Source organism: Haliotis rufescens, unplaced genomic scaffold (assembly GCF_023055435.1).
Source record: "Haliotis rufescens isolate VD_foot unplaced genomic scaffold, xgHalRufe1.0.p SCAF_8, whole genome shotgun sequence".
Classification (NCBI taxonomy): Eukaryota; Metazoa; Mollusca; class Gastropoda; order Lepetellida; family Haliotidae; genus Haliotis; species Haliotis rufescens.
This window is the reverse complement of record NW_025964372.1, coordinates 33,764,386-33,784,395: the sequence shown is the minus strand read 5'-3', so window position 1 is coordinate 33,784,395 and position 20,010 is coordinate 33,764,386. Positions and strand designations below refer to the sequence as shown.

The window sequence follows — 20,010 nt, the reverse complement described above, 5'->3', positions numbered from 1 at the left end:
TTTTGTTTTTCTCCAGCAAGAACTTGCACTGTGGGCACTGTTTGAAGTTTTCATTTTCTTCCTAAAGTTTCAAGTTTTCATCTGCATATATACCTGTCCTGTCATCGAAGAAATTTTTTTCTGAGATGTTGTCAATTACAAATGCCAACTGCTGATACAGTTCACTGTAGTGAACAATTTTCAGCTTTTCAAAGTAGTCTACATTTTCTTCACCATCAATTTTTGTTGTGAGACTTTTGTGACATAGTTTGGATATCAACACTTCATGACCTAATGAGGTTAACCATTTGCCAGGCATGAAGCTCTCAGCTGACTGTACTGGTGCCGAGTTACTGTCTTTACTTGCACCAAGTAAGAGACTGAAAGAGCTGCAAGATTTTGTCAGTGTCAGCTTTTCCAACTTCAGCAGCAGAAAAAGATGCAAAACATATATTGCATGTACCAGAATTAGGAAAGAATGCCTATTTGACCCACAGGAGAATGTGTAACGCCTTTTCTTCACATTATTACGAATCCGGTGTAGACATGACCGACGAGAACTGCAGAGTTAATGTTGGTGTATTGATGATTCATCACTATCGATATCAATGTTAAATGGATCCGGGGTAGAATAGGTCTTCAGCAACCCATGCTTGCCGTAAAATGCGCCTATGCTTATCGTAAGAGGCGACTAACGGGATCGGGTGGTCAGGCGCGCTGACTTGGTTGAAGCATGTCATCGACCCCAAGTTCGTGGGTCGATGCTCATGATGTCGATCACTGGATTGTCTGGTCCAGACTCGATTATTTACAGACCGCCGTCATATAGCTGGAATATTGCTGAGTGCGGCGTTAAACAACCAAACCAACCAACCAACCAGGTGTTTGCGAAAAGGTGAACGAAGAGACATGATTGAGTATAATTGCACAACGCATTAAGAAGGTGTTATTGAGCAATAAAACATTGAAAGCAAACTGATGAATAAAAATTGCATGACTTCTTTAAAGTAGTCGCCCATTTTAACGGAAACGAGATTGAAAAATTAATAGTGCTTATGATGTTGACATGGCAATAAGACGATAGTGTGTGAGTGAGTTACCTCAGGAGTATATCGTGACTAAAACTAGATATACATTAACAATACATAAATGTAGACTATATAAAACCTGTCGATAACGGACAGTAAAATAACTAGGCTATTACAGATGTAGATTTAAAACTAGTATCGTTACAAATATTACAAGTACTAGATTCATTTCGCTACGGAATTTGTAACAGAAAATGAAAATAAAAGACGCAAATCCCTGGGTACGTTACGCACACAGGGCTCGACCATGAAACCTCGATGTATCTGTAGTCTACGCTATTGCATATTATCTGTAGTTGATCTATGTTAACATATAGCTAATACAGCTTGTATTGCGGTTGGTTGTTGGTTTGTTGTTTAACGCCGCACTCAGCAATATTCCAGCTATATGACGGCGGTCTGTAAATAATCGAGTCTGGACCGGACAATCCAGTGATCGACATCATGAGCATCGATCTACGAACTTGGGGTCGATAACATGCATCAATCAAGTCAGTGAGCCTGACCACCAGATCCCGTTAGTCGCCTTTTACTACAAGCATCACCTATTACGGCAAGTATGGGTTGCTGAAGACCTATTCTACCCGGCATCTTCACGGGTCTTATATTGCGGAAGTGAAGTGTGTGACATCCTTGTTTGGTTAAATAAAAAGTAAATCGTGTGTGGCCTTCAGTGAGGTCCCGGTTATACAAATGAATGACAACGAATGAAACAACATCAACCTTGTACAACATAAACTTTATAAGACACTCGTGTTTCGTACGATTTAATATCTAACCACCTGTCTCTCCCCCTCGTGCGCTATGAAAAGACCTTTCTTCACTACACCATTATGAATGAAAATGCAATACTCTTTATTGGTCAGACGGAAAAATATTTAACAAATATATATGAAAAATGACAGATATGTATATCTTGAAGATTTTTATTAATAATTTAATTTTTAATTTTAATAGTGTACTAAACACCAACTGAGGTTTACGCCCTGTACGATAGCGATGATTTGAAGGCATTCCTGAGAGTAGAAGGTTTCCTGTGTTTCTTGATGTACTCTGCACGGTAAGATGGTTCAGATGGACCCCAGGAGACATCCGGCTTCAGAGACATCTTGGCCCTCTGAAATATATCCAATACCGCTACATATAAAACGTTAACGACAGATTACAACCAGCCTACATTATCTACCGAAACAGTTCGACTGGGTGGGAGCGAAAAGGTGTTCGCGAAAAAGGTAATCATGTCCTGCCCTACCGGTACCACTCGGCACTCACACACTTTGCATAAAGATGTAAGTGTGTTGCCTGACACTGTGCACAGAAAGGTTAGCCTAAAACCCTCTCATTTAGAACATTAGACAAAAAAAACGTAACACACATTTCATGGAAATCTGTGACACTGGTACGATTTATCTTACAGCTGCATACGGACATTTTTACAGTGTTGCATACACACTGAATGCGCCGTCATATACTGACATATCTGCGGTAAGCAGATATTCATTGACCCGTTACCAGATATCCTCTCATGCGAAGAATATTGCGAGATATAATAATACCCTTTGTTAATGAGCCATTTATGCAAGTTTATGTCTTCAATCCCATTAAACACCAACCATTACACGATTTCTCATTGTGGGGACTTTTCATTAAATCACTTAGAACCGAATTATGTGTCGTTATTAAAATGTCAGCTGAAGATCTCAACAATGTAGATTTTAAAAAAAACGTTAGGTGAAAAATTAGGTTTCATGTCGCGTTCAAGATTAGTGCACTTATATCGCGACGTGCATGCACGTGTGTGTGCGGCTTCTGGAACTATCCCGGAATAATGCCAGTTTTACAGTGCAAGCTAACTTAGATACCACGCCGCAGATTAATACATCGATACCCCACTAAGACACATTATACGTACTCCGATCCGACCATTCCCTGTTTTATTCCTGTTTTATTCCCTTAATGTGGGGTGCCAGGCCAGGCAGGGAAACAACGCATACCATCTTTAAACGTCTTTAGTATCACGCAGTCGGGGATCAAACCACCGACCTTCCGATCGCCGGCAGACGTTCTATCCACGAGACAATGCAGGCGGTCTTTATTGAGCGATATATATATATATATATATATATATATATATATATATATATATTGTACGATCTCTTGCAAAAGTACAAAAGTCTAATTAAGATTAAACCAAAACAATACCAATCATAGATCAATTCACGCACTGTCCATATCACGTATGTGTTATGTTGTCTATGAAGCAACGTTCTCATTGACAGTGTTGAAAGCTTTTCACTGAATTACCTGGAACAGGCCTCCTTTCCCACGATAAACAGCAACAGCCATCATCATTACAACTGGCATCATTGGAATGGAAGCGATTATCCACCCTATTACAGTCGTGTAATATGGATACACATATTGTCCATATTTTGGGGGTTCATATTGAAGGAACGTGAAAACGAGCGTTGTCTGAAAAATAAAACACATCTTTCATTTATTTGCATACATTGTGCTCTTTTACTTTATGTGTACGGTATAAACAAATTTTTGTGGAGGCATTAGTAAAGATTAAAAAAGTTTAATAGGGTAGACATGTGATTTTTAAGGTGAACAATTGATTTGCCTTTGCATGTATTTGTGAAAGTGCCACCGGCCGGGGCAGGATACGCTCACCTTTTCGCGAACTTTAAGTATCATCACTATTTGACAGTGATTCATAAACACATGCTGATGACAGTCGGAATTGCACAGTGAACTCTGTTTTAGCAGAGTTTTTTGTGATTATGGAAATGGTTTCGTCGCTTGCATTTATATCTTAAGGGCAAAGGGACGCGATTCCAGTTCAAACGTTGATGCCTACCAGGAGCATTGCTGGTGTAATGTAACACCACGTGATCTTGAAGAACAGGGGTGCTGGTCTGCCAATCATCAGTTCAATGTCGTCACTGAAACGGTCAATTCCTAGAAAAACAAAACATGATATAATATAAGTAAGAGTGTTGGACAATGGTATTTGGCAGTAGTAAACAATTAATATGATTACATTGCAGCACATCTTTGTGACTGTTCATCGTTTTGAAGAGAACATCAGATTTCGTATTCACTGTCTTTTGGGTTGTTGGGTAGTGAAACATTTTTTCTTAACGTTGTTGAACCATGTTTTGGGGGGGTTGTAATTAAAAGGCAGCGAAGGCTGCTTCTGTTTTTGCCAATACTTTTATTGTGTAAAATATCTATTGTGTTTTAGATATATATAAGTTTCAATATTAACAGCTTTCAAAGTGCTGTTCTGGGACAATGCAGGATTCTTGATGTACATGGATTATTTACGAGTGTAATATGACCATGTAATTTCTTGTTGAACAATGTTGCAATTATGTTACATTGTTTCTGTTGAGATTCAGCGGTCGCTCTACCACTAGACCACCGAGGCGGTGTTATGATAATAATTAGTTGTCATGAATGTAGTACTATCTAATTGAAGCAGTGGCGTTGAAGTAATTGTATAATTTAGATACATTTGGAGTCAAATGTAATCTTGAATGTTCTAGAATAGCTACACTAATTCGGCATGGGATAGCACCTACTAGGAGGTATTTAGACTATAAAAGTGGGAAAAGAGCATGTATCTCTCATCTCACATTACATCAAGACCAGCGGATGTGTCAAGATCATTGTTCTGACCCTGGATGTTCAGACTGGGCCTATTTTGGAAGCTTGACCAGTGTTGCTGCAAGGTGAATATTATTACCTCTGCAATTAAATTTCATACTACCATGGTAATTGTATTGCCATTGAATTTTGTACTGCCGTTCTATTTTGAACCGCCATTGTAATTGTTGTGCAGTAATTAGCATTGACGTGTAAACCTAGTTCATTTAATGATACAATTCTTTTACGTACAAATTTCTGGGTTAAAGTATTGTATAAATTTTGAAGTCGACACGTAACACAAGATATGTTCAATTAATCTTTGACTCAGTTAGTTTTTAAGACCAAAGGATTCGTGCCAGCGACGCCCGCCCAACCTCCCATTCCTTACCATACAGCCATGATACCATGATACACTCCAGCAAAGCCGCGAATGTGATGAAAATGGCTACTATGTACCAGTCTAGTAACTGGAACACGTATACTCCACTCTGAAATTAAAATTCGTATCCAAATATAGACATGGAAGAACTCAGGTTGCAGAACTTACATTGTGTTTCTCTTTCTTTTAAATCACATTAGTCCAAATTGCAATTGTAACCAAAAAAACACGACTTCAGCTTAAATTAAAAACCTCATTGCAATGTCTAAGTCAAGATGTATGAACATTAGCTCTCATAATGTGTTTGTTTGTATACATGTGATGTATAATAGGATATCGTAGTGAAAGCCACACAATTTGAAATGTTTGGAAACAGCCGACATGTCAATCTTATCATTTTTAAAATAAAATATATTATGAATATGGAAAGGGAAGAATTGACAAATCATTAAAATTAATGTGTGCTTTTAAAATCTAAGTTCGTGTACGATACGGCTTTATCACGGAATATAGGACCAGGCATGTGTTTTTTCGATAGAAGTCCCCATACATTGGGATTCTGGAACGGTTTAGTTCACGTTTCTGTTGGCATAATGATAACCATATGGCCCAACAAACCTCAGTGGTCATCACAAGCCCAACGAGAAATGACACCAGGCAGTAGACCGCATTGATTGGAATTCTCCATTTCACTAGCTTGGGGTATTCATCCAAGATGGCCGTCATGAAGGTTTCAACTTGCGAGAACTTAAAAAAAAGTAACAGGTGTGAATATCTGAGTTAAGAATTTACGCGATACACCATTGGCATGAAGAACAATTATAGTCTTGATAGACGTGTCTTTGTCATATGGATTTCCCCAAGGCATCGCGATAGGATATGGCTGCAATTTTGCCGATGCGATGTTAACTTTCTCACTCACTCACTTTCTAAAGAAAACGATATAGCTGTCTTTAGACATGCAAAAAGATATATTTTCTGAAATTGTTCAACAGGAACCTTTGCGATGAGGTTTCCAATTTATGTCAGGTACTGAACAACTTACCGCACATGCTGAGTAAATATCTGTCATGTCATATTGTGCTGATGGAAGCGTATGCCACATTCTATAGACAAATACCACCGACGTAGATGATACTCAAATCTATGTAGACCATACTTATATATACGTAGATGATACTTCTCACATGTACGTATATTCATCTACATATATGATAATATGATATTTTATCATCCAAAACTGGCTCCCACAGGAGATATAGCTTTGATGAGATCAAGTGATATCTACACTGTAGATATCACCGCAATGAAATTACATCACAAAGCTTTGCAGACGTTTGTGACATCACTGGTTACCATGACGTCACAATCAAATGACATCACTAATGGCTCTGCTACTGAAGCTGTTATCAGTACTTTTTACATTGAAGACACTGCTACTTACTGACTACAAATTGAAAAAGTTGGAAGAATGATGTTGGATGATAAATGTAATCTCACCCTCGTGTCTTTTGATATAAAATATATCAACACTCGGCAAGCCTCGGAATTGTTCCACTTTTATCAACTCGTGTTGATATATTTGATATTAAAAGACACTCGGGTGAGATTCTCTATATAATCGTCAGTGTCGTGACTCAGTCATACTGTTCTGTTGTAGATACTTTTTTCATCGTAGATATAATAGCATATTGTAAATACTGTAGATGAAAATATCATCTGCGAACATCATCAAGTCTGCAAACCACATTGTACAAAACTGCACTTGCTCCGTACATGTACTTGTCATGGAGAGAAAACCTGCCCCAGAATACCCACATGGTATAACAATCTGTATCACAAATTCAGCTTTTGCAGTTTCTTCTACAGGGTAAGAAGCCATAATACAGACATGCTACTCAAGTGGCGTTTAAACCAACTCACTCAATCATTGGGTGTATTTAGTTGAATGTGTAAAATCATATTTATGAAAACTAAGTTTGACATATTTTCCAGAGGGCATGAAGCCAATATCAGTTTAAGTATACATTATTGTCTAACCAGAGAATCCATTGCAAGGAGGATGATCATGACAAAGAAGATAACACTCCACAGCTGAGGAAGCGGAAGATGAGCCAGGGCTTCTGGATAAATAACAAAGCCCAATCCAGGTCCTGCAAATACACAAATTTTGAGTAACACATTCATCAGTCCTGGAAAATATACATCACATGTGTACACTTAGGGATTAGTGCTGAAACCTTCACTACAAACGTAAATAAACTAGAGGGCAAAAGAAAGTATACACCAATGTTTGATGGTCAGTAAAATGAAAACAAACAAGAGAATGTTATTCAATGATGGTGTATGCTTAAATAGGGTCACAGGCGATAGTCAATGCACAATTTCAGTGCGAAACAAAATTCATTTTATAATCATAGAAAAGGGATTGTACGATTCCGACAATATAGCAATTGTATATGAATAACTGTCATATAATGTACTAGGTGTTCGCGAAAAGATGTAATATACCCTGTGGCACCCGTTACAAGTACATGCAAAGGCAAATCAATTATTCAAACTATCCAATGTGAATGTTGAATGCTACCGGTAGAGCAGGACGTATCAGGCATGCTCTTTTCGCGAACACCTTGTGTAATCACCGATTTTCATTGATCCATTCATATAATTTCCCCCGCTGTTTTGCCTTTTAAGCCCAATGGAAACTGTTTCGGAAGATAATGGAGACTGGTTATTATCTGGCTTTGACGTTTTATAAACACACTGGCAAAATAAAGTATACACTTTTAATTTGATTTTTGATGATGCCACAAATTACACCTTAAACCATTACACCACCTCCACCACAGGGATGAACTTTTTGAATACAGCCTGGCACCAAACGTCTTGGGGGGAAATCAATTTGAAAATGTATACTTTCTTTTGCCAATGTGTTTATAAAACGTCAACGCCAGAGAATATATTTTTGAAGGTCACACATACACACTCTCACACACTCTCACACACCCTCACACTCACACACACATACACGCGCAGGCTGAAATGCCAATAAGTGTGGTAATATTTTTTTTATCATTAATGACATGTCAGCAAAATTATATGTAGTTACCTGATGAAACAACTTCCGTTATTGGTACGTTCGCTTCGTGAGACATATATCCAAGGATCGTAAAGACAACAAGACCAGCAAACATGCTTGTTCCTTCGCACACAAATGTGCTTAGAATCGCATTCCTGGATCAATTAAAACAGAAACTGTGTTCATTAAATCAAAACAACCAGGAACCAACTTGTATCAGAATTAAGAAACGTTATTGAGTCTTTCATTGATATATTTGGTGCATTTGTCTATACATTTCTAATAATTAAAGTTAATTGGAAGCCCCTCAGAAGATCCTGGTTAGAATTGGTCTTCAGCAACCCATGCTTGTCGTAAGAGGCGACTAACGGGATCATATTGTCGAATCCGAATCATATTGCGTAGATGTCAGTCACTAGAATGTCTGATCCAGGCTCGATTAATTACAGTTCGCCGTCATATAGATGAAATATTGCGGATGGTAGCGTCATACAACAGCTAAACAAAAACCAACTGATCATAATTTCGATCCATAAACAGTTTGATAGAAGACTATGAAGCAGGTCATGCACCACAGTTCAACAAATATACACATTAAAGCACCATTAATTGTCAGCCAATCATGTAAAATATCACATCTAATACCAGCATTCAATAATGACTTCAGCAACCCATGCTTGCCGTAAAAAGTTACTATGCTCGCCGATTCCGTTGATGCATGCCATCGATCCCAATTGGGTAGATCGATGCTCATGATACCAACAACTGGATTGCCTAGTCAAGTTTCGATTACTTGCAGACGGCCGTCATATAAACTAGTGTCCAAAAGAAACGATACCAACTAATTTTCAAAATTGTTTTTTACTAAGTGAATTGTCTAGTATGAAAACATGCCAATTCGTATTGCACATCCCAAACACAGCATAGTCGATAAAAAATACCGGGAACACGTGATCACTTCCGGGAAAAAACGTAAATTTCGTGAAAGTGACATTTCCCTCTCTAGCACGTTCTGCACGTTCTCCTGACGCCTCGACACCGGAACAACAGACTGATCTGGGCCAGGCGAGTTCGACGTTGGCAACGGCGGGACTGGGCACGTGTTATGTTCTCTGATGAGAGCAGATTCCTCATCTTCAGAAACGATGGACGGCAGCTTGTATACCGACGATTTAGTGAACGTTTGGCGCCTAACTGTATCCAACAGGTCCGGCCGTTTGGAGGTGGAGGGTTAATGGTTTGGGGTGGCATATGTGGTGACGTCAAAACGATGCTTGTCGTAATTCGTGGAAACCTGAATGCACAGCGTTATCTTGATGACATCCTACGGCCTGTTGTGGTGCCCTTTATTCAGCAACAGCCTCGTGGACTCCTTTTCCAACATGACACACACAGGCCACACACACAGCAAGATTGACACAGAACTTCCTTGCCAACGCCAACGTACAGGTTTTGCCATGGCCCGCATGTTCAACGGACATGAATCCCATCGAGCACTTATGGGACCACCTCGATCGGCAAATCCGACGTCGCCGTGTGCCTCCAGTCAACGTCCAGGACTTGGAACGATGTCTCCTCGAGGAATGGCAACGCATCACACTGCCAACGTCATCAGACGTTTGACGTCATCAGTCCGTAGGCGTGTTCTGGCATGTATTGATGCTCACGGTGGACATACCCGCTACTGACTTGACTTTGAGACGTGTGGTGTGACATTTCCCGTTGTTTCTGTGATCAGTGCTCTAACGAAATGTTCATTTTTCGACCCCACCCATCTTTAAAGGCTTGTCATATTGGTTGTACAGATTTTATTGAAATGAAATTTTTGTACAGATGTTGTGAAAGGATTTCTCAAAAGCATAACACCAATCCTAAACTTCTGCATTGTTTAGTTTTTCTTTTATGTCGTTGCAAACAGGTGGTATCGTTTCTTTTGGACACTAGTTTAGCTGGAATTTTGCTGTGTGCGTCGATAAACAACAAACAAACAATGTACAATAATATATATTTTTCCTTTCATTCAGAGAAACGTCAATTAGTCCACGATTTTCCTGATGACCGTCCTACCGCGAAAGAAAATATATATTCGAAACCACCTCTACATCATCTACTGTCAGCAGGCCGTTACAAATACTCGTCAGACTTATTAAGACCGGAATGTTGAACACAATGACGTCCTTTGCGTGAAAAGCAATTTAGAAGAAAAAAACTGAAAGGGTCGCTTCATATCATTTCGGGAATGCCTACTGGATGAGTCCGCTAAGCAATTGTATTGTCTCTGTTTGAATTATGGTATAAGTAAATGACAAAAAATGGACAGGGATTAAATCCGATCGTTGTTGATCCCTGAATTCAACCATTTAAATTAAATATATTTGACTTAACCGAAGCAAAATGACTTCCATTATTAGGAATAAGTTTGCGTTACTTTGTCATGGTACAGTGCAGCTGACCTGACGTTGTTTTAGTTCATTTGTTTTGTATCCAAGCTTTGCAAATGCGACAAAACCCTTTCCATATTCAAATGACATTTCGGCCAAAAGCAGAGTCGAATGTACGATTCCGACTATATCATGCACAGGTTTTTTTTTATGAATCACTATCAAATTGGGATCCTACTTTCTTCTTTTGTTTGATGTACTAATACACCGCCATGTTTTTATCTTGTAATCCGAAACTGTTACCTCTGTACTTTACTTGCTTTTATTGTTTGAAATTTCCAGTAAGATCCCCTTCTAAATGAAGCATGACAATGACACTGTGGTAAGATTACCTGAGACAGTTTGTGTGGAACTTGGTGTAGCTGGACATGGTAATGATACAACCCCAGGCTGGACCCAGAGAGTAGAATACCTGGAGACATGCCTCCAACCACACCTGATGAAGAAGTACATGACTTCATGATTATTTTCCAAAGCAAAATGGATTATGGTGGAACATCATGTCATAAAGTAGATTGATTGAGAGAACGTTACATTTAATATATTTTTTGGTTGCTAAATTCAAGTATATCTGGAGTCTCGAAGTCTTGACTCTTCAGTTCAGAGAAGCCGTTTTCATTTTCTCAGCATTATATTGGGAGGTATTGCAGCATTACTGTGTCAATGTTTAGTCTTCAACTTAGAACCAATGAAATCCAAAATTTCGGTTTTGTTGACATAATCAATAGAAGGTAGCCATAGAAATTCTGCGTTGAACACACCTATACTACAACCATAGAGTCATCAACCATCCGAACAAGGTAATGAAATCTTTTATCACTGTATGCAGGTATCTTACAATTAAGGTTAGGTAATGATGAAAAGTATGTCTTTAGCACCTTATCAAATATACAGTTTTTTAATTATCAGGTAATCTTATGTTGTTGTTGGTTGGTTTATTGTTTAACGCCGCAGTCAGCAATATTGTAGCTATTTGACGGCGGATAGTGAATAATCGAGTTTGGACCAGAGAATGCAGTGATTGACAACATGAGCAACAATCCACGCAACAGGAATGACCTGCATCAACCAAGTCAGCGACCCTGACCACCCGATCCCGTCAGTCGCCTCTTACGACAAGCAAAGTCGACTTTTACGGCAAGCATGGGTTGCTAAAGACTGTTCTAACCCGCATCTTTACAGGTGGGGTAATCTATCAGTTCACGATAATACATGGCCCGAATTATAATTGTGTTTCTTTTGTGATACAGTACCTGTATTTCCAGAAGTTTACTGAAGTTTGGGGTGATATAGAATATAGCTCCATCGGTTCCGCCCGGTAGAGTCAGGCCACGAATGAGCAGTACAATCAGGATCACATAGGGTAAGGTTGCTGTTACATAGACAGCCTGAAATATATCAAGATATAGTCCTTTTATTCATTGTGCTGGCAATGTATTGTATTGTCATACTTTTATCAACATACAAATTACCTTCTCTGTACTGTCAGTATCTTATATCAATCTTATAATACTTTATACTTTCTGGACACCAAAACCAGTATCTTTTTACTTCATTTTCCGTCTATCTCTGTTCATGTTATCAAAGCGAAATGTATACATCCAGGTAAAATTCTAACGAAAGGTAATACCTTTCAGGAAAACGCTACCCTTTTACCATACAAGTAAAATACAACATCTAAAATATTACTTTTCTCTCAGTACCTCAATCTCATCAAAACTGTCTTGCTCGTGGTCCTGCTTTAAGTTACATATGGCTGTTAGACTGACACTATACAATCAAATCCCGTTAATCCGACATGGTTGGTTGCATATGATTTTGTCGGATTAACGAGTATGTCTGATAAACGAAATTAGGTAGTATCAACGTTCGTGATCGAAAATTGGAAACTACACGATAGATAACGATACAAACACGTAATAAAAAAATAAAAATGAAATATTCATATTGTTATATTACATTGCTAGGGGAATATGTTTTCTATTTCTGTAAGACTGACACTATGAAGTCAAGTCCCATTAATCCGACATGGTTGGTTGCATATGATTTTGTCGGAATAACGAGTATGTCTGATAAACGAAATTAGGTAGTATCAACGTTCGTGATCGAAAATTGGAAACTACACGATAGATAACGATACAAACACGTAATAAAAAAATAAAAATGAAATATTCATATTGTTTTGTTACATTGCTAGGGGAATATGTTTTCTATTTCTGTAAGACTGACACTATGAAGTCAAGTCCCGTTAATCCGACATGGTTTGTTGCATATGATTTTGTCGGAGTAAAGAGTATGTCTGATAAACGAAATTAGGTAGTATCAACGTTCGTGATCGATAATTGGAAACTACACGATAGATAACGATACAAACACGTAATAAAAAAATAAAAATGAAATATTCATATTGTTATGTTACATTGCTAGGGGAATATGTTTTCTAATCATGCAACCTCTAAAGCTTAGCACAAAACAGCTGTTACGGGCTGTATGACTTATTCAAAATACTTTAAAAAGCATAGTCTGGAATGGAAGTCGCAAGTTTGAAACTGCTACCGCAAAGCTTCAGAAAGCTGCTTTCTAAGTGGCTAGCGTTGACTTCCCGTTAGTCATTTCATTGGTCGGTCATAGTTCTCGAAAGGTTGTTCTGACGTGACCTGTAATGGGTTGTTGCAAATTAGGTGTGTCGGAGTCGGATTTCGATAATGTCGGATTAACGGGTCTTAATAGCACTGATTTAATCGGTTCCCATAATAAGTGTTGGATAAAGCCGATTGTCGGATTAATGAGACTTCACTGTATTTATACCTTCCCAACAGATCGCACGCCTTTCACCACGCATATGAAAATGAGAAACCAGGATGCTAGAAGACACAAGGCCATCTCCCACTTGATTGATCCAGTGTCGTCGATGCCTTTCGATATACCAAGCGCCTTGTATCTGAATATACGATAAACGTCAAGTTCAAGATCATTGCTCTTATATTGCGACATTCATACACATGTAAGTGAGTGAGTGTAGTTTTACGCCGCTTTTAGCAATATTCCAGCGATATCACGGCGGGGGACACCAGAAATGGGCTTCACACATTGTACCCATGTCGGGAATTGAACCCGGGTCTTCGGCGTGACGAGCGAACGCTTTAACCACTAGGCTACCCAACAGCCCCTCATACACATGTGCAGTAGTCCGAACTGCAGGTTTTATAGCCCTCCGAGATACCATGCCGCAGTTTAACATAGATACCCCACTCATCACAGTTTACTGACTCCGAGCCAGCCACTCCTGTTTCATCCACTAAATGTCCAACACCAGGCAGTATAACATCAAGTTCCATCGTTTAACGTCTTTTGGTATTATGTGATAATAGATCGAACAACCGACCTATCGCTCACCTGATGAACGCTTTATACTATGTGAATATAATGTTCTAATCCGGATCTTCACGGGTTTTAACTTCAGGTAGGCAGATTAGATAATATCATAACTAAAAAGATATTTGCTGTTTTATTCTCAAAATAATTGAAATCATTATATTAAAGAGAACTCATTGACTGCAAATTAATATTATAATAGCAAACGGTAAACCTCAACGTACTGCCAAAATTCTTCTGCAGCTGTACGATATTCAATGTTTGAGTCCTCGACACTGTATGTTGTGATATTGCTGTAAGGTGCATTGATGCTGTGGGTCTTGTTGAACTGGTCAGTCGTGACATTAAACCCTGCAGAATATAAGTTCAATATTTCTTTCGATGCATTGTTTGTTGAACGAAATGTAGGTTATTAGCTAACGTTGATGATGACATAGGCTGCATATTCAGGAACTCATGATACAGAAACACCCTGTTAAACATACACATTTGTATCATACATTTCAAATACAGTTTTAGTGAGTGTGTCAGTATGGTTTTACGCCGCTTTTAGCAATATTCCAGCAATATCACAGCGGGGGACACCAGAAATGGGCTTCACACATTGCACCCATGTCGGGAATCGAACCCGGGTCTTCAGCGTGATGAGCGAACGCTTTAACCACCAGGCTACTCGACCGCCCCAAAGACAGTTTTAAACGTTGACTTTACATTTTAGAACTGTACCACTTGTCATCTGTTACGATTGCATGTAATTTACAGGCTTTGACAGTGATACCTCCAGATAATCTATGATGTAATGCCTCGACGTCAGTAACACAAGTGTCCGTGTTCCATGTGTTGTTACAGTCTGTCCAGGGTAGGACGGAGTTGAAAGAGGCGATGGCATAGTACATCGCCCAGCCACAGATTACGTTCAGATAGACAGCAGACCCAACGCATATGATCAGCATACCAATGCCAATACCTGCATGAAAGACAATGACGTGATATTTCATATCATATAGATGATAACTGGTTGAAAACAGCTTACGGTTTTTTTTCCGTTCGAGTTACCTGAAAAAAGTACACAGACTGTATCAACTTTGTCATTCAGTATAATTATAATTTTATTGGAATGAAAAGTCTAAAACAATTTGATGCTTTTGTGTCTCGTATTACATATGAAATGTTTTATAGCCAGAATATAAGGGAATGTTACCCACTTACAATATCATTGTTTCTATAGGTTTTTGTTAAATTTCAATGTCTGACGCAGTTTTGTAAGGAAACCATTTCAGCGCTACAGGTCAGCCTAGTGGTTAAAGCGTTTACTTACCAAAGGGGCCCCAGTCTATTTACCACATGGATACCATAATTTGTGAAGCCTGTTTTGTGTACCCTGTGATGATTTACTAGGATATTTCTCAAAGCGACGAAAAGCTCACTCACTCACTCACTCACTCACAACGATGGGAAAGGGGTTCGTGATCATATGACTCTTATGTCCCTTTTATATGCTCGAACAAGAAAAACATGTTTCAGCTGACCAGAAATATAAGTTGCTCTTACAACAAACTAGTCACTTACCTTTCATCAATGGACAAAGGCTCCAGACGTGTGAAGGACCCATCCCTGAAAACTGTCCCAGTGCCACTTCGAGAAAGACAAGTGGAAGGCCACACAGCACAAGGCACACGATGAAAGGAATCAAGAACGCCCCTAAAACAAACAAACAACAATTTACTGTTTCTGATAATGCCCATAGTACATGTGCATGGACGATTGGTCATGGAAGAACCCTTTTAGCCAGTAACCAACGTGTTACATAAATAATAGATTTCAATCGAGTCAAATGGTTTAAAACGCCGCACTCTAATCCAGGGAGTGACACAAATCAGCTCATATATACGTAAACATATTTGGATGTCCTATGAAGGATGAAGTAACACCTTTTAACAAAGCAATAGTTATTGATATGGAATAAATCGCCTTGGAAAATGCCAATATCTGATAACCTCCTCCGTTTCTCTGACAGATGTACGGAAATCGCCACACGTTGCCAAGTGCTACACAGAAGCCAATCATAGACAGCAGGTATTCTATCTGGGAAGCCCATTTGTCCCTCGCCTCTCTCCTCTCTATTTCGTCATGATCGGAGTCCTCGGAGTCCTTCGACTCTACCGCAGCAACTTTCACGTCATACGTCAAGTTGGAATGCATTCTGAAGAGGACATATACAGTAATGAGTGAGTGAGTGAATGGGTTTAACGCCCCTGTGAACATTATTTGAGTTATATCACGGTGCATAAGCTTAAAGTCTGAAGTCTAAGATGCAGGTCTTAGACGTTTACCACTTTGGTGAAACCCACGAGCACGGGTATGGTGCTGACAAACCTAGAAACATAATCGGGGCCAACCGGGACTCGAACCCATGATCGTAGGTTTCTGACGTCCCCAAGGGACGCAACTTTGCACAACACATTTCTGCACCTGTGTTCTCAACAGAATATGGTTATAACGAAAAAGCGACGGGAAAAATCAGTTTGTTATATACGTCTTATCTGACGTGTTCCTTGCATGTGTATCAAATGTCATTTGATTTGAGAGAAACAATTATATGGGGGTCAATTCTACAAATGATGATGTTTGATTGAAGGTGTTGACTGAATTGATAAGAATGCCTATCCTAATTTCCAAATCCTAATATTATACACTTGGTTATTATTATATACTGAGCATATATAAATAAATACCATGTCACGAAAAAGAAGTCATCAAATGTTCGGAAATGAAACCATTTGAGTCTTTGTTGTTCTTGATGAAAATATCAAGATATATGGTGCTTGGTACTGGCGCTCACTAAACGCAGTCATTTCTGTTCCGCGAATTTATGCACGATATTACCCACGTATAAGCATTCTGTCCTTCCTACAAAATTACTCACATGAACATTGTCGAATGGGCTTAACATTGTCAGCAATTGTGGACCCTCTTTTTCTGTAGTTACTTGGGCTCATTTTCCGCCCTGTTTACACATATCATACAAATACGCCAAGAATGGTAGTCAAAGCTGTTTAACGTCTATTTTTATCAACATTTTACGAAGCTACAAACGGACCAATGTGTTTTTATGCACAAAAACACGCCTTGTCCATTTCAATCATTTTGGGAGTATGAAGTTTGAATGTGACCTTCCCCTCCCTGTTCTGAAATATTTTTTTGTAAATATAACTGATGATAGTACGGATACATCAATCTACTCCCAGTTGCAAGAGTTATAGGTGTCTATATGAAAATAACATGTTAAGGCTAAAGTTTCATTCCACTGATCCACGTATACGTTGGTGCACACGCTACGTTTGTAACCTTATAAAATCAGTGGGGCCAATTTGCCCAAAACGGAGTCTCACAGACCCTGAACCATATTATTTTCCCTTCTGCCCAGCCCTTTCTGTAATGCAAAAGGTCTAAATGAAGTAAGTCTATATTTTCTCAAGGATCAGGTTCTGAATCTCCCTTCTCGCAGTTATTTGTTTCCATCAAAATAAACTATTTGCAGAAACTAAGCGTGTACAAAAAGACGTACAGTTCCTAAGGACCCTGAACTGACTGGACAGTGACAAGTATAACCAACAAATCTATTATAATGTTGTGGCTATGTAGACATGTTGCTTTCCAGATTCATTTCTTCTAAAAATGATAAGAAAACAGCGTTATACTAATGTCCGTCATGGACCACATTATAATTGCATATAGTGGTGAATATATACTGTAAAAAAGAATTCTATAAAACTTCCAGAAGAGACAGGCACTTTGGCCGCTTTATGTCATCTGAAAAACGTATTAAATATGAAATTAATACACACAAAAGGACCCTACTCTGGAGAATATAACTCAGTCTTGATAAATATCTCTTCAGTAGTTTCTGTACTAAATAGATTTACATGGATCAAGGGTCATAACCAAACTAAGTCTTGACAAGTAACTCTTAGATAAGCTTGCGAACTTGAGTAATTTCTGAGAAAAGTTGTCCCCATAACTCAAAACAAAGTGAATTCACCACACCAAACATTTGAGATCATGACCAGGAACCATTCCAATGGGAGATATTCTAAATTCTTGCAGTGGGGTTGCAAGATAGGGTCCTGCCATCCTGCTGAGTTGAGGTCTTTTGCAGGGCAGGGTGTGTAAACCCCAGTATTGCCTAAGCTAAATCCAGCATTAAAACCGTGCCACAGGTAGGATGCCCCCTTATACCTAGGATATTCTGATAGACAGGACATAAACACTAGCAAATTTATTGGAGAACTCCTTTTATCTTGGATAGTTGGGGCGGTGGTTAAGCCTAGTGGTTAAAGCGTTCACACGTCACGCCGAAGACCCGGGTTCGATTTCCGACATGGGTACAATGTGTGGAGCCCATTTCTGGCGCCCCCCGCCGTGATATTGCCGGAATATTGCTAAAAGCGGCGTAAAACCATACTCACTCACTCACTTAATTTGTTTCTGATGCAAATCCCTATTTTGAAATAAAACCTAAAAAACACAGCATTTAATACAAAGAATATCCTTATCATGTACTGCATAAACACTTCCGACGTTTCCGAATGCCTAATGCATTATACCCACTTTGAAATTTAAGCAGTGCCTTCTTATAATGCATTCTTTTCTATTATAAGTGTTAGCAGTAATAATTTTAAAATAAGAAACAGTATCATGACCTACCTGATAACTGCCCTCAACTACCTGACAGCCAAGGTGTGTGCCCCAAATAATCTCAAGGTTTTGCGCATAGTATATCCTGATTCAAAATCGATCGTTTTCAGATTATTTTAACCAAGAGAATCGTGGCATGAGAACCCTGCATTCTGATTGGCCAACTGTTCACATTTTGCAACAAAAACACAGCTTGACGCTTTTACAGTACTGTGTCTGCGGACCATAACGTTGCTCATAGGGTATGTAATTAGTTATTGATTTCTCGTATTGAGGTGGTTTAACTAACATGGTAACAGTTAACATTGAAACAGATCTTCACTGATCCCTGAATTCGTCCGTTTAATCCACTGCTATGCCATATTAGACATCACTTCTGCTATGAACAAACTTTCCACGTTTTGTTTTGTCATGCTAAAATGAAGATAACCATATGCGTTTCCAATTAGCAGGTTTCCGCGTTTAATAATTGGCCAATATATATTTTAATTCAAATAAGGACACTCATTGTTCATACAAGAAGTAGTGTTTCCATACTGTTATGGCTACATGAACATTTTCGAATTTAAAAGAATTATATGTAAAACAGATGTTTACACGTCTGTCACTGGTTATATTAGGAGTAGGTATCTACGTTATATATGAATCCAAGATTGATAAACTTATTCAACATGATCGATTGTTGTCACCAATATATCACTTCAATCAATCAATCAATCAATCAATCAATCAATCAAGTGTCGTAAGTCTATATGTGTACTGAATCTATTTCCCACTATATTTTCAGTTCATACATCCGTCAAAATAGTATAATTATGTTGCAGATAACGTCATACCCCCGAAATTTCGACCACCTGGTGTCTCCATTGTTTGATAGTATTTAACACATGTTTATATGATATAGGTAATCGTACATGGAGATTTCTTATGATTGTGGAAAGGGTTTTATCTCATAATAGGGATCTGCATCAGAAACAAATTAAGTGAGTTAGTGAGTATGGTTTTACGCAGCTTTTAGCAATATTCAAGCAATATCATGGCGGGGACACCAGAAATGGGCTTCACACATTGTACCTATGTCGGGAATTGAACCCGGGTCTTCGGCGTGACGAACGACCGCTTAAACCACCGGGCTACCCGACCGCCCCATTTAACATATCAATGTACATTTGATATTTCGGGAGTTATATGCCGGTAATTGGACAGTATGTTATTACATTAAACGGATAACACTTACTGTTCACAGATTGTGTGTGACGTACAATTCTGAAACTTTGGCTGAATCACCCCATAGACAATGTCCATCAATATTCC

The 20,010-nt window shown here is 38.8% G+C and overlaps 1 protein-coding gene across 2 annotated transcripts; it reads right to left on the bottom strand.

Annotated features, from left to right (window-relative positions):
- Positions 1 to 1,788: 1,788 nt before the first annotated feature.
- LOC124120985 (sodium- and chloride-dependent glycine transporter 2-like) lies at positions 1,789 to 18,773 on the bottom strand. Of its 2 annotated transcripts, XM_046483921.2 has the most exons (15): positions 18,706 to 18,773; positions 15,996 to 16,201; positions 15,568 to 15,699; positions 14,777 to 14,965; positions 14,223 to 14,349; positions 13,432 to 13,564; positions 11,877 to 12,011; positions 10,956 to 11,059; positions 8,213 to 8,337; positions 7,144 to 7,256; positions 5,722 to 5,850; positions 5,113 to 5,212; positions 3,931 to 4,031; positions 3,372 to 3,539; positions 1,789 to 2,184 (listed from the first exon to the last, which is right to left on the bottom strand). In XM_046483921.2, exons 2-15 carry the CDS (start codon positions 16,198 to 16,200, stop codon positions 2,047 to 2,049), a joined length of 1,899 nt encoding a protein of 632 aa, XP_046339877.2. In that variant the 5' UTR covers position 16,201; positions 18,706 to 18,773; the 3' UTR covers positions 1,789 to 2,046. The 2 variants fall into 2 exon arrangements, with proteins under 2 accessions (XP_046339877.2, XP_048245630.1); XM_048389673.1 differs by lacking the exon at positions 14,777 to 14,965.
- Between the last annotated feature and the right edge of the window lie 1,237 nt (positions 18,774 to 20,010).

Excerpts from the sequence above, each read along its gene's own strand:
- LOC124120985 (XM_046483921.2), bottom strand. The coding sequence starts at position 16,200 with ATGCATTCCAACTTGACGTATGACGTGAAAGTTGCTGCGGTAGAGTCG. Across the intron at positions 15,700-15,995 it reads CTGTCAGAGAAACGGAGGAG|GGGCGTTCTTGATTCCTTTC; the intron begins GTTATCAGATAT and ends TGTTTGTTTTAG. Across the intron at positions 5,213-5,721 it reads GGCTTGTGATGACCACTGAG|AGTGGAGTATACGTGTTCCA; the intron begins GTTTGTTGGGCC and ends TTTTAATTTCAG.